The sequence below is a fragment of the Chaetodon trifascialis genome, chromosome 24 (genome assembly GCF_039877785.1).
Source record: "Chaetodon trifascialis isolate fChaTrf1 chromosome 24, fChaTrf1.hap1, whole genome shotgun sequence".
NCBI classification, from domain to species: domain Eukaryota; kingdom Metazoa; phylum Chordata; class Actinopteri; order Chaetodontiformes; family Chaetodontidae; genus Chaetodon; species Chaetodon trifascialis.
Window position 1 is genome coordinate 12,825,839 of NC_092079.1, and position 11,832 is coordinate 12,837,670.

The following is an 11,832-nucleotide window of genomic DNA, read 5'->3' on the forward strand; positions in this document are numbered from 1 at the left end:
AGTTATGTTCATGCACTGAACTTCTCCAAGACCCATTTCGCACAGATATTTCAGACTGGTCTGCAGCGCAAGGCCTCGCAGATTAGTCCAATCCGCTCACTGGTGGCACCAAATGTGGAAATATACATGGTCGTCGTCAAACACTGACTGAGTTTTCCCGGTAAAATGTCCTTAAACCTTGACATCTTCCAGAGGACAGGAGCTGAGCAGCTAGTTCACCCTGGACTGGAAAATTAGCTGTGCTTGAGGTAGTGAAGAAGCAGACGGCCGCACAGCAGATGGATTTATTCCTCTGTCTGAAATCTATCAGTTTGATCTCAAAGTCAACGTCTGTCTTTGTGAAACTGGTCCTGGTGTCTTAATTACACTCCAAAAATCCTCCTCAGAATCAATAAGAGTGCTTTTACATATGCACTGATTAACGATCCAACAACAATGAAGCTTTTTTTCATTTATTTCTGCAGGAAAACTGTTGGCTGTGTGATGAAACATGCCAAATGTGAGCTTTGTTTTTCTTCTTCATGAGGAAATGACAGGAAGTGGTACATTTTTGAGTGAATCTTACTGTTTGCATGCATCTGATGCCTTCTCTGCTTTCCTCCTCATGTCATGACGGGTTCATGTTGAGGTCAAAGGTGAGGATGCTTGTGTGGGTGTGGTACAGAAACGCTATGTTCATACATTATATCGTCTTTCTGCACCTGCATGTGTATATTTATGAAACGAGCTCTCTGTATCTGACACTCAGACGTCCTGTTTGGCCTCCTCGTTAATTTGTTTGAACCAGGACGTGCTCGTGTGGCTGAAGGGTCCACCTCTTCTCCTGAGACAACAATCAACAAAACCGCTTTGTGTGGACATCCACTCAAAGGTTCATCTGCGCTGATGGCGCCGAGCGTCACGTGCCGGACCGTAAACGTACATGACAGAGTAGCATTTCACGTTGCGCTGCGTTACAAACCCGCCGTTCTTCTGTCTGCGTGATCGTGAACGCTGCTGCTCGGGCTGAGATTCAACCTTTCACTGCTAAAAAAAGGATAATGCCAGAGTTGTCACTTACGTTGGATATCATGGCTTCAGGCAGGAAAAGAGCTTCTCTGCAGCGTCGGTTTCTTTTTCCAGACTTTTTTTTTTTCTCTGTCTTTAAACGTTAGACGCGGCGCTCTCCCTTAGGGGCGGTAATGGCATTCTCCATGACAACGGCAGTGTGACACGGCTGTGCCCTTGAGGGCCGGGCGCCCCCTCTGGGGGGAGCGCCACGGAAACACGACAGGGTCAACGGTCACCTCCCATCATCCACCAGCAACCCGTCCTCCTCTTTCTCTCTCCTCAGGTGGAGCGAGGAACGTTAGAGAGAGAGAGAGAGAGAAAGAAAGTCTTGAAGCGAGCCCACTCAGTCCAGGCCTGGCAAACATGGAGCTTTAGCCACAGGCGGTTCTGGCTAGGTCTCTGCCTCGCATCGCTCCTTGCTGTTCCTCCAAGGCCAGGGCTGGATCAATACGTATAGTAGTGCGGATTCTTTTGGCACCCAAGTATAGCTGTGCAGTATTGCCCCGAGGTGTGGGTCCGTTAAAGACATAACAGTGTGTGCATGTGAGCAAAGTGGACTGAGTTTATTCAGGAAGGTGTTGAGATGCTTGGCATGAAACCGATGCTTCCAACAAGGATGTTTGTGGTTTTTTTGTGCTGTTTGAAATGCAGGAAATTCTCGTGTCCCCATTAAATAAAGCATGTGTGATGGTTTTCTATCAGGGAAAGTGTTAAAAAGGACATCCAGAGACATTTAAGGATAATTAAATTTTACAATAACAACTCTTAATTCATTAAAATCATTCATCTGTGGCCCCGTAGAAGATAATATTTACTGTTATTTCTTTTAAAATCATACCAACTTGTGATACACACAGCAGAGCTCATGTGATGAGACTATTGTCTTCAGAAACAATGCTCTTCTGCCCCCTGGTGGCTAAAAAGCAAACCAGCCTGAGACAGAGTTCATGGCTTTTACTGCATTCTTCAACATAAAAACGTACACCCCCATGCAGGAAATAAATAAATTACTGGGAGAACATTGTTTCTTTTGTTTTACGCAGACAAACCAAAAAAAGCTCTCACATCGGCGTCACGTCCGCCTTGGCACGTCTTCAATGACAATTTAAGAGGAAGTAGAGGAAAAAACAGGACGTTGTCAGTTCAACAACCGGCGTCCTGAACATTTGGCTTACAGAAAGTGTTTATGTTCAACCTGCGAACATCAAGTCCAAAATAAAACGAGACGACGAGGTGTCTTCACAAGAAAGAAAGCGAAGAAAAAAATAAAAAAAAACAAGCTTCTCGTCATTAAAAATGATGCAGTTTGTCTTATTAGAAAGGGTTCAGCTAACCTTCTGTTAGTCACAAACAGAGTGTGGCGTCCTCGGTCAGCTCTGAATCCTCCCTCAGGCACCTGAGATTCAAAACAGAGAAACATTTACATCACATCTCTCCTCTACAGGCGTTTCAAAGAGCCTCAGGAGGCACTCAGTCATCAGACGTCCACACACACACCTCATCTATTATAGCAGAATTAGCTCTATGTGTAAGCTTTCCACTGAAATATACCACATCAGAACCGTGATGCTGTACATATAAAGAGCTTTTAGGTCCTTTTCCCACATCACATCCTGCCTGCTGCACTTTCCTATATTCACTGTTCCCCCACCATGCAACAGAAACCATAAATGACGGCACTGGGGATTATTTATTTGTTTATCTTAGCTAATCGGTCCCATCAGGGCTGTGTGGGCGTGCTTTGATCACATTTGATTGGCAGCGCTGGCAACAGGAGCAAACAACCCACAACTGTCATCGCAGCAACTGAATAAACTCTGAATTTTGCGCTGAAACATGTGGAAAAGAAAATTAAAGACATAGCTGCGCTCCAGCTCTCGATCGCACTGACTTACTGGACGCTGGTACTCACCGAACTGGTATAAGGACCTGGACGGTGAGGGAAGGGTGCTGTGTGGCCCATCAGGGGACTGAGGGCCTAAAGCTTTCCCACTTCTCTGGAGACGAGACCTCTGCACAGCCAACGCCACCGCCTGGGCAAACCTGGATGGGCCCGCGCTGGTCTTCTCCTGAGGGGCTGGTGCGGCTGCAGGCCGGTCAGGCGTGGCCGAGGCGGGCTCGTCTGAGGTAGGACTTGGTGGCTGAGGCGATGGCGGAGAGGAAGCTGCAGGATCCTCTCTCCCCGCTTCAGCGATTTCTAAGTCTTCATTAAAGAAGACGGGTGAAGGAGGAGGGGGGAAGCTGTCCTCCTCCTCTTCCTCAGCTTCCCTCTCATCAGTGTATGACTCACAGTGATCCATGTCTGTGCTTACAGACCGTCTGCTGGGGCTCTGAAGACTTTCACTCTGATCCTCTGACTTCATCTGACCATCACCGGGAAGTTCTCCATCGCTGCAGTCTGACAGCGTTATCACCTCAGACGTGACTTCAGGTTCATCCTCTTCCTCCTGCTTCTCAACGGCGTACCCATCCTGAGGGACAGGTGAGCCTGGACCATCCTGATGGTCCAAATCAAGAGGACGTGGAGGAGAAGCTGGCCCGTCAGAGGCCTGTACCTCCGGAGAAGAGCGTTCGGGACTCAGCAAAGGCGTCTCTGATCTGTCAGGAGAACCTGGATCCTCCTCAGCCTCAGTTTGGTTTTTCCCGAGCTCAGGACAGACGTCGCTCTCAGGGTTATCTTCTGTGACACTCTGATCTGGAGCGTCCGAGGTGAGCTCTCGATCGTGGGACTTCTGCTTCTTGGAGGGAACCACTTTGAAGGTGGTCAGTCCCCTCCTCTGCACGGGATCCTCCCACTCAGGCTCAGTGGGGAGGCGGTGCGTGAGAACAGGTTCAACTCCAGCCCCGTCATCTGAACACGCCGGATGCATGGACACAAAGGAGGAGCCATTGTGCGATTTTGGGAAAGTGGCAGAATTCCTCAAACGCTTCACCAGCGTTCCTTTGGACACGGAGGAGGTCAGGACTTTGGCAAGAGCGCTGCGAGCATCAGAGAAGTCTTTCCCCCGAAACGAAGGCAGATACGGGTCAGCGATTTCATGGAGATGTGCGAAGGATGGACGTGAGGAGGATGAGGATGGCCGTGGTTGTGATGGATGTGGCGATGAAGATGAGGACAGCGAGAGGTCTACAGAGTCTGAGTCATCGCTTTCTCTCAGCTCCTCCACAGGGTTCAAGGAGTCTACAGTCCCTGGAGAGACAGGAAAGACTCAGTAAGATGGAAAAAGTAAAAACGAGTAAACTTCACTTAAGAAACAGTAACAGTAAGAAACAGACCAAGTGATGAAGAGACGCTGGACCCAGAAGAACCAGCAAATTCAGTATTATATCATGTTTTTTACCTGAATCCCTTTTAGTCACAAGTTCAGAGACACAGACACATTTTAAAATGAAATCAACTATTAAATTATTCACAGTTTTATTGCAACAAAGAGATTAATAACGAATGGACCCTGCATATAAAACTGTAAATGCTACATGTTTCTGAAAAAGCTTCAAGAATCGAGATCAAAAATCATCATCAAAATATTAAAAACATGACAAGACATTCATCATCTTACAACAGAGTGAAAAATAATACTAACTGCTTACAGATAAACCACAACAGCTGATTAATTCACCACATGACAGTTCATCCGGCTTCTGTTTTGAATTAAAGGCACAACAATTAGCTTGAATCGAACCCATTTAGAGGAAAACACACAAAAAAGGACAAAAACATAAGACAAAAAAAAAGGAAAGTTACAGATTTTCCCAAATAATAACAGAAAGAAAAGCAAAACAGGAAGACAGAATAAAAATAGGACAAATAAAGAGCATTTAAGTGCAGCAGGCGGCAGTGACGCACATCCATAAAAGCCACTAAGATGGGAAGGAGGAAGAAGAGGCCGACGCAGGAGGAGGACGGAGAGGAGGAGGAAGGATGGTGGAAGGAGGAGAGGAAAAGGAGACAGCAGCAGCCGCAGCCCTCAATCACCTGTAAGCAGGGAGGAGAAAAGGCTTAGCTTCAGGGCAGGGCAGCAAAACAAACATGACGACGACGATGACGACGCCAAAACCAGTTTGGTCAGCGCTGTGATTCTGATTGAATCAGGCCTTGATTATGTAAGCGTAGGAGGGCGGGAGGAAGAGTGTGATCATCAGCTGGGAGTTGTTGTTTCTGCTTAGGATTGATACCAACTCAGCAGAGTGTCGCGCCCCCGTCGCAGAAAGAAAACAAGGGCGCGAACCGAGACGCTGGGAGATAATCAGAAAGAAAAAGTTTGAAGCACTTCTTCCTTTCTTCCACCTGAGCGCCTCACAAAACTGCAGATCCCTAATAACAAAACGATCGTTGTCCATTCAGGTCTGCGAAAGCCAGATCAGTGAATGCACCGACAGGTCCTGAAGCCAGGTGGTGAAAGCACGTCAGGCAGACTAAAACCAGCCAGTGAAAGCTCGGACAATAGAGGGATTTATCTTGGAAGCGACTGAAGCCAATATGCTCCATGAACAAGGCTCCTGGGTCACTTTAATTGCCCTGAACGGGGGTTAAATTGTTCTGACTGATAAAAGCTGCGTTCTGTGCTGGATTTAACTGCTAAATCTTCCATTTGATGGTATTCGCTTTGACATTTTAATCTTGATTTAACTTCAATCTCTCTCGACCTCGCGCGCCGCCGACTGAAGCCGTGAGGATCTGGCAGACGCGAGAACTCACCCCACTCTAAACCCCTTTGATTTCCACTGAAATACTGTAAAAGGTCAACTGGGAATGTTGCGCCGGCATATTTCATGTCTGCTGCTGCTGCTGCTTCAGTGAGGCTGCCTCGACAATCACCACTAGATGGCAAAACAAACACAAAGCTCACCAGCGGGATCAGGCTGCGTTTGGACGGTCAATATTGACTCTGCATTGAACGATTAACAGTGTTTTTGCTGTCATTAAACTGTGTTCAGCGCAGAGAGCCATCTCTATCATCAGTGAAGGCTTTACCTTTGACCTCGGCGTCCGACTGCGGCTCCTGGTGGGTGTTTGCGCAGGGAGGGGGTGGGGCCCTCCGCTTGGTGCTCCTCAGGGTGGATTCTGCAGACCTCTACAGCGAGACATGAACATCAGTGGATTTTCTTTCCTCAGTGTCTCTTCATTGTCAGCAAAACTAAACCAGCTCCGCCTGATTTTACTGAAATCGACTGAGCAGTTTTTGAGGCAAACCTCCTCGCCTCAGTGGAAGAAGAAGAGGCTGAAAAACCCACCTGTGGCCCTCTCAGGTGACAGGTGCTGAGGTTGCTGGGGACGCTCTGGGACGCCCCCATGGGCGGCTGAGGGGCTCGTCTCTTCTTGGGCACGTCTGCTTGCGGGGCGTTAGAGGACTGCCCGTTCACGCCGTCTCCCATTGGCTTGTTGAGACCAGGAGAAGACGGGGGACTCGGCGGCCCTTTCTACCAAGAGGGAAATGCACATTTGATGAGAAGCTTTACAATAGCTCACATCATATCCTTCACGAGCCGACGGCATACTGTACCATTCCAGCTTTTTTCTTCCCTCTTCTGAATAAGCTGAGAAATCCTGTGCTCTCCTTCTGCTTCTTCTCCCTCTTTGGCAGCTCTGCAGAATGTAAATGATCTTCATCAGCTCATAATACGCAGCAGAAGACAGCGAGCAGCAGATACGACCGAGGCCGTGCACGAACGCGTTACCTTGAAGTGGAGGAGGTGAGATGACCTCCGTTGGCGAGACAGCTGTTGAACACAGAAAACAATGGCATTATGGGTTCAGGTTGTCCAGAAACACACACAGATATTTTAATATGCTGCATATGTGTGAAGACATTGTCTTTATTCGGTTGTGTTTTGTCTATTTGTTTTCAGCTGCAGTGCGTCGGCCTCTCAGGGTCACTACAGTAAAAACCGACAAAGTGCAAGCCAGAAAATGAATAAAATACAGTGTATTTAGGTGGAAAGGGGCGAATTTAAGGCGGATTTACACACGTGAATGCCAGTCGGGTCTCAAATGGTGGGAAAAAAATGCTACACAATTTTTTGTTCAAATCATGTATTAATGTGAGGACGGTTGCATCAGATTTGTGTGGAGAGATGAGGTTTAATCGGTGAAACAGCTTCTTCTTCTTAACTCAAACAGCTGATCAGTCATGTGACGTCTCCTCCAGCATACCTGCTTCAGGTGTCCTGGGTGGGTCCTCGTGCTCCACAGCTGTGTCTCTGGCGAACACTTCCCTCAGCCCATGCTCGTTCAAACTCTTGGTCAGGTCCAGCAGCTCTGTGGACTGACAGTCTCTCAGTAAGACGGTCGTCTCGACTTTGAACTCACACTTGTCACACACCACAGGCAGCAGCATCTCCAGGGGCACTCTGGGACTCACTCGCACCACGGCCTTATGGGACTTATTGTAGTTGATCAGCAGACGCACAGATGCCTGTGAAGAGAAATGACATTTTCTACTCATTTTACACAACTATGGCCACAATAAATACTGATATCGCATTAGTTATGTCCTAAATGTTTTCCTCTTTTCACCTCAGGCATGTACGGCCTCCTGATCTTCTCCTCCACCCCTTTGGGCTTCAGCACAATCTTGTCCGCTTCGAGCGAGCCAATAGGAGAGTTTGGTTTAAAGCTGATGTTGTTCTTGTTGGGCGAGAGGACCTCGACCGTGTAGTCTGACGGGTTCAGGTGGTAGCTTGCACAAAGGGTCACCAGCAAGTCCATCACTGGTTTACTATTAAGAATATACAAAGAAAACAAGTGATAATACACCGAATATGTCTTGTGAGCTTGTAAGGTTACAAAATCCACCAGGGTTTTTAAATTACAGCAGTTAAATACATAGAGATTGGTGTAAAAATGAAGTTACAACTGAGACCTGTCCATCTGCAAACTGGACTTAATGTCCAATAGCAGTGGAGATGAGAGGAGACTGTCCAGCCAAAGCAAAACACATGCAGCCGAGGCCAAGATATGCAAGTTTTAGGCCTTTGTAGAGGTTAAGCTCCAACACTTCAACTCCAAGCTCCTACATTTCCCATAATGCATCAAAAGTGGCATTAAATTCAAGACTGAAGCGGCCATGCTGCCTGCAGTCACATCCACTGAGCACAAACTGCACACCCTTCACATCAAACAGCTCGTGCTCCGACCCACCTTCCGTGCACCGTGGCGCTCCTCTCCAGCCCCCCCGGCAGGACCACTGACAGAGAGTGGTCCCTCTCCAGCGGATTCACCTGCTCATCCATCGCAAGGGACCCTCGAGGGAACTCAAAAGCCTCTCCAGATCTGACGGTGTCAGGTCGAGCTCCTGAGAGATGGGACATGTCTCAGTAATTGATTACATGAGTGTGAAATGTCTCACAGCAGCTCGAAAACATGTGAAGAATGACATCTGAAGGCCTGACGCCAACTCCCGCAAAAACACACTGGAAGGCTAACTTCAGCAGGTTGTTGCTACAAATGAACCCTTAAATGGAACCTTTGCATTGAGTGCTAGCTTGCGTTATTAGCCTATGAAAAGCCAGAGCCCATTAGGTTACCTGAGAAGCCCCCTCCTCAGACGTTAAAGGTGACGGTCCAAAGCCCACAGCCGAGCTGCCTCCACACAGAAACAACGAGAAAGTATCCAGACTGTCGCTTCCAGAGTATCTTATGAGCAGCTAAGCTAAAAAAAATCTCTAACTTTTGTTGTGTTTTCCTAAAAACTACGGACTCCCGGCGGTTTCCCGCTCCGTTTGCGGTAAATTAAAGACACTCCTCGCCTCCTTCCAGGAATTTAAGCACCTTCTTCCTTCACCTTTGACCCCGTGCGGTTCTCAGTTTGATTAAAGCTAACGCCCTCGGTGTATTTTAAGCTAGGAGTTCACCGGCGCGTGCCAACAAAACAGCTGCGCGCGCCACTGTCCCCTCCGCCGGCACGCGCGCCTGTCACGAGGTGACTGAGTGCAGAGCAAACAGAATTTGACTGTACAAATAGCTGTAATAATGATTGAATTAGCAGTGTTCAAACACAGATAACAGCTTCTTTAAACGCATTAAAATCAGCTACGTTTATTTATTTACTCAGCTTTTAATTTACTTTATTTGTTATTTAAACATGGCTTGTTTTTATATACATTTACTTATTTGTCATCCTGTCCCTGCTCCTGTTAGTCCTGCTTGATACAGCAACTGAAGTAAGCCAAATAAACAAACAATTTCCTCCAAAAGTACAGCATAATCACACCAGGATCATAGTTGCTTTGCTGGAAAGAGCCAAATAATATCCTTCAGGCTGCTGTATGACACCATGAAAAGGTCATCTTTATCCACAATAAGGTGTTTCAGTAGCTCATACAGGACCAGCCCCTGTCTGTTCAGCCATGTTGTTCAAGCAGTAATGCTGAGTGCCAAATAAGCTTACACTGTTTCTTCAGTAAGAGGGATTAGTGCTTTTAAAAGGCTGTCTCTCTCCGTCGCTCCACGTTCACAAACACTTCATTCTCCATGCATCCACAGCCGTGCACACTCACCTGTGTCCACACACTCGTCCCATTCTCCTCCGACTTTCTCCTCTGTGTTATTAAGAGAGGTTGAGGAGAAGAGAGGGTTCCTTCCTCTGTAATCCCTGTTTAGCAGAGAACCCACCACACCTACAGGCCCTGCCCAGTCATGTGACAGCACTTTGCACGTCTGTGTGTTCTGCATGGGAGGGGGTGAGCTGGGGGGTATCTGCACGGGCGGGCATGCCCGTCGTAACCTGGTGAACCTGTTCCCAATGTTAAACCTGTAACCCTGTAATGTTCAAAGAGTATACCACTCAATTTGGAAAAGGGTCTCTAATCTAATCCACATAATCTGCTGATCCTCTCTGGCAAAATTACTGCTGATCAGCTGTTCTGTGGTCCATCATACTGTAAAGCATGGACACACGCTGAGATTAAGCCCCTTTTCGAATGAAATTGGTGGACAATAAGTAGTTAATTGTGTTTAAAGGAATACACAGATTAATGATAGAGAGTCAGTAGGAGGAGAAATCTGTCAGTGTTAGCACGCCGACGTTAGCATTGACAGATTATGAGGTCATTCAGGGATGTAACTCTGTATTTTAAAGGAAGTTTCCAAAAGTTTGCCACACAGGGGAAATTTTTTACAGTATTTACTTGTACAGTACTGGAGGTGCGGCAGAGTAATTATAGGACAGTTATTTTCTTCAGCTTTGACTCAGAGAAGGATTTCGTGACTTTTATACGTGATTAGTCACTGATGAATTAAACTGGAATGACCTTTAACACGAGGCTCGCTGCTGTCACGTCACTCAAACCCTGATTCATCTGCACACAGTAAAGTGGGAGATTCAATCAAATTAAGCGCAGGGAACACATGTCTGCACTGACTGCAGTCTTGTAATCTCATTGTGGAGTCTCAGTGGATATCACCGCACGGCTTTGATCACCTTCTTTTGTTGACTTATCATGTTGTGAAATGGAAGAGGCCCACACACACCTTCAAACAGGTAGAAGGAGTTAAACTGTCGGGTTGTTTCTGACTTAAATGCGTCCACATGAGGACACAGATACGGCGTAACGCTGCTGTGGAGCGGCTGTGTGTGGTGGAGTAAGTGGCGTGACGCTGACATGCTTTATTTTTCCTGTCACGGGAAATCAAAATGGCAACAGTGTGAACTCATTTCCCCATGTTAGGCTCAAACTCTATTCTCGAATGGATTCGTATAAACTCAGGAAGTTTTCATCCAGCAGTGCGCAGAATCTGTACTGCTTGTTCTTCAGTCTGGACATTTATAGAGACGTGTTTGCAAGGACGCAAACTCGTGTGAACTGTCTGTGTTTGCTCTGTTTTCTCCAAGCAGCCCGGCCTCGAACAGAGAGCGAGCATGGAGCAACAAACCCCAAAAGAGGGCTTTTTTTGACATGCTACAAGCTACAAGACGTCCCACTGCTGAAACAAGGCCTCTAAATTCATCACTTGGCTTCTAATGAAACATGCAGCAGAGTCTCAGAGAGCTGCCAAGAAGGAGGACAGTGAACGCAGCTTTGGAAACACCGTTCACACCAGCAGGAGTGCTATTTTCAATTCTGCTGACTGTGGTCCTTAAATGTCCTTTAAAATCACGTCCTCGGCTCACATTGTCTGCGAGTGTCCTTTCCTGTCTGATCTGTCAGCTGTAGCACAATTTTTCTTATCAGAGTCATAAAATTACCCGTGAATCAAAGTTTATATTGAATTTTTCGTGGTGATTTGAAACTGTGTGCACCCATGTGAGAGTGACAAGGAGCTGCAGGGATTATTGGTTGGAGAAAACAGGCGTTGTGAAGGTGTCCCTTTGGGTCACTGTGATGGCATTTCTCACTATTTTCTGAATGTCTAAAAACCAAACAATCAATCAGTTAATGCAGGGAACAATCAGAAGATTAATCCATGTTGAAAAATCATTAGTTGCAATGTATAGTTTGCTATCAGCTGCAGAAGAAAACAAACTTAATTGCATCCTACGGGGCGTCACATTGCGTATTACTGGTGTAATTTCGCCGACTGTCCAGCAGGTGGCGTAAATCCATAAGACAAACTGCAGAGGGAGCGTTGTACACTGATGTCAGCTCCCCGCAATGTGATCTCCACGTGAGCAGGTACGTGCCAGCTTCCTCACACCTTTATCTCCTCCATGTCAGCAATAGTCTAGAAATCTTACTTTGCATGCTAGAAAAGATAAATCTGTAACTGAGCCTCCAACCCTCAGTATAACATCATAGCTACAGACGCGCTGTGAAACAAGTATGCAGCATATTGATATACTA

At 46.8% G+C, this 11,832-nt stretch overlaps 2 protein-coding genes across 2 annotated transcripts; both read right to left on the reverse strand.

The window, feature by feature from the left end:
- Positions 1-2,393: 2,393 nt before the first annotated feature.
- Positions 2,394-6,808, reverse strand: LOC139351948 (uncharacterized). The gene is made up of 6 exons (XM_070993872.1): positions 6,730-6,808; positions 6,555-6,637; positions 6,286-6,471; positions 6,026-6,125; positions 2,963-4,240; positions 2,394-2,446 (listed from the first exon to the last, which is right to left on the reverse strand). The coding sequence occupies exons 2-6, from the start codon at positions 6,555-6,557 to the stop codon at positions 2,439-2,441; spliced, it is 1,575 nt and encodes a 524-aa protein (XP_070849973.1). The 5' UTR covers positions 6,558-6,637; positions 6,730-6,808; the 3' UTR covers positions 2,394-2,438.
- A 367-nt stretch (positions 6,809-7,175) lies between these two features.
- On the reverse strand, positions 7,176-11,701 carry LOC139351949 (cordon-bleu protein-like 1). Its single transcript, XM_070993873.1, has 5 exons — positions 11,687-11,701; positions 9,550-9,811; positions 8,192-8,345; positions 7,568-7,769; positions 7,176-7,466 (listed from the first exon to the last, which is right to left on the reverse strand). The coding sequence occupies exons 1-5, from the start codon at positions 11,699-11,701 to the stop codon at positions 7,176-7,178; spliced, it is 924 nt and encodes a 307-aa protein (XP_070849974.1).
- Between the last annotated feature and the right edge of the window lie 131 nt (positions 11,702-11,832).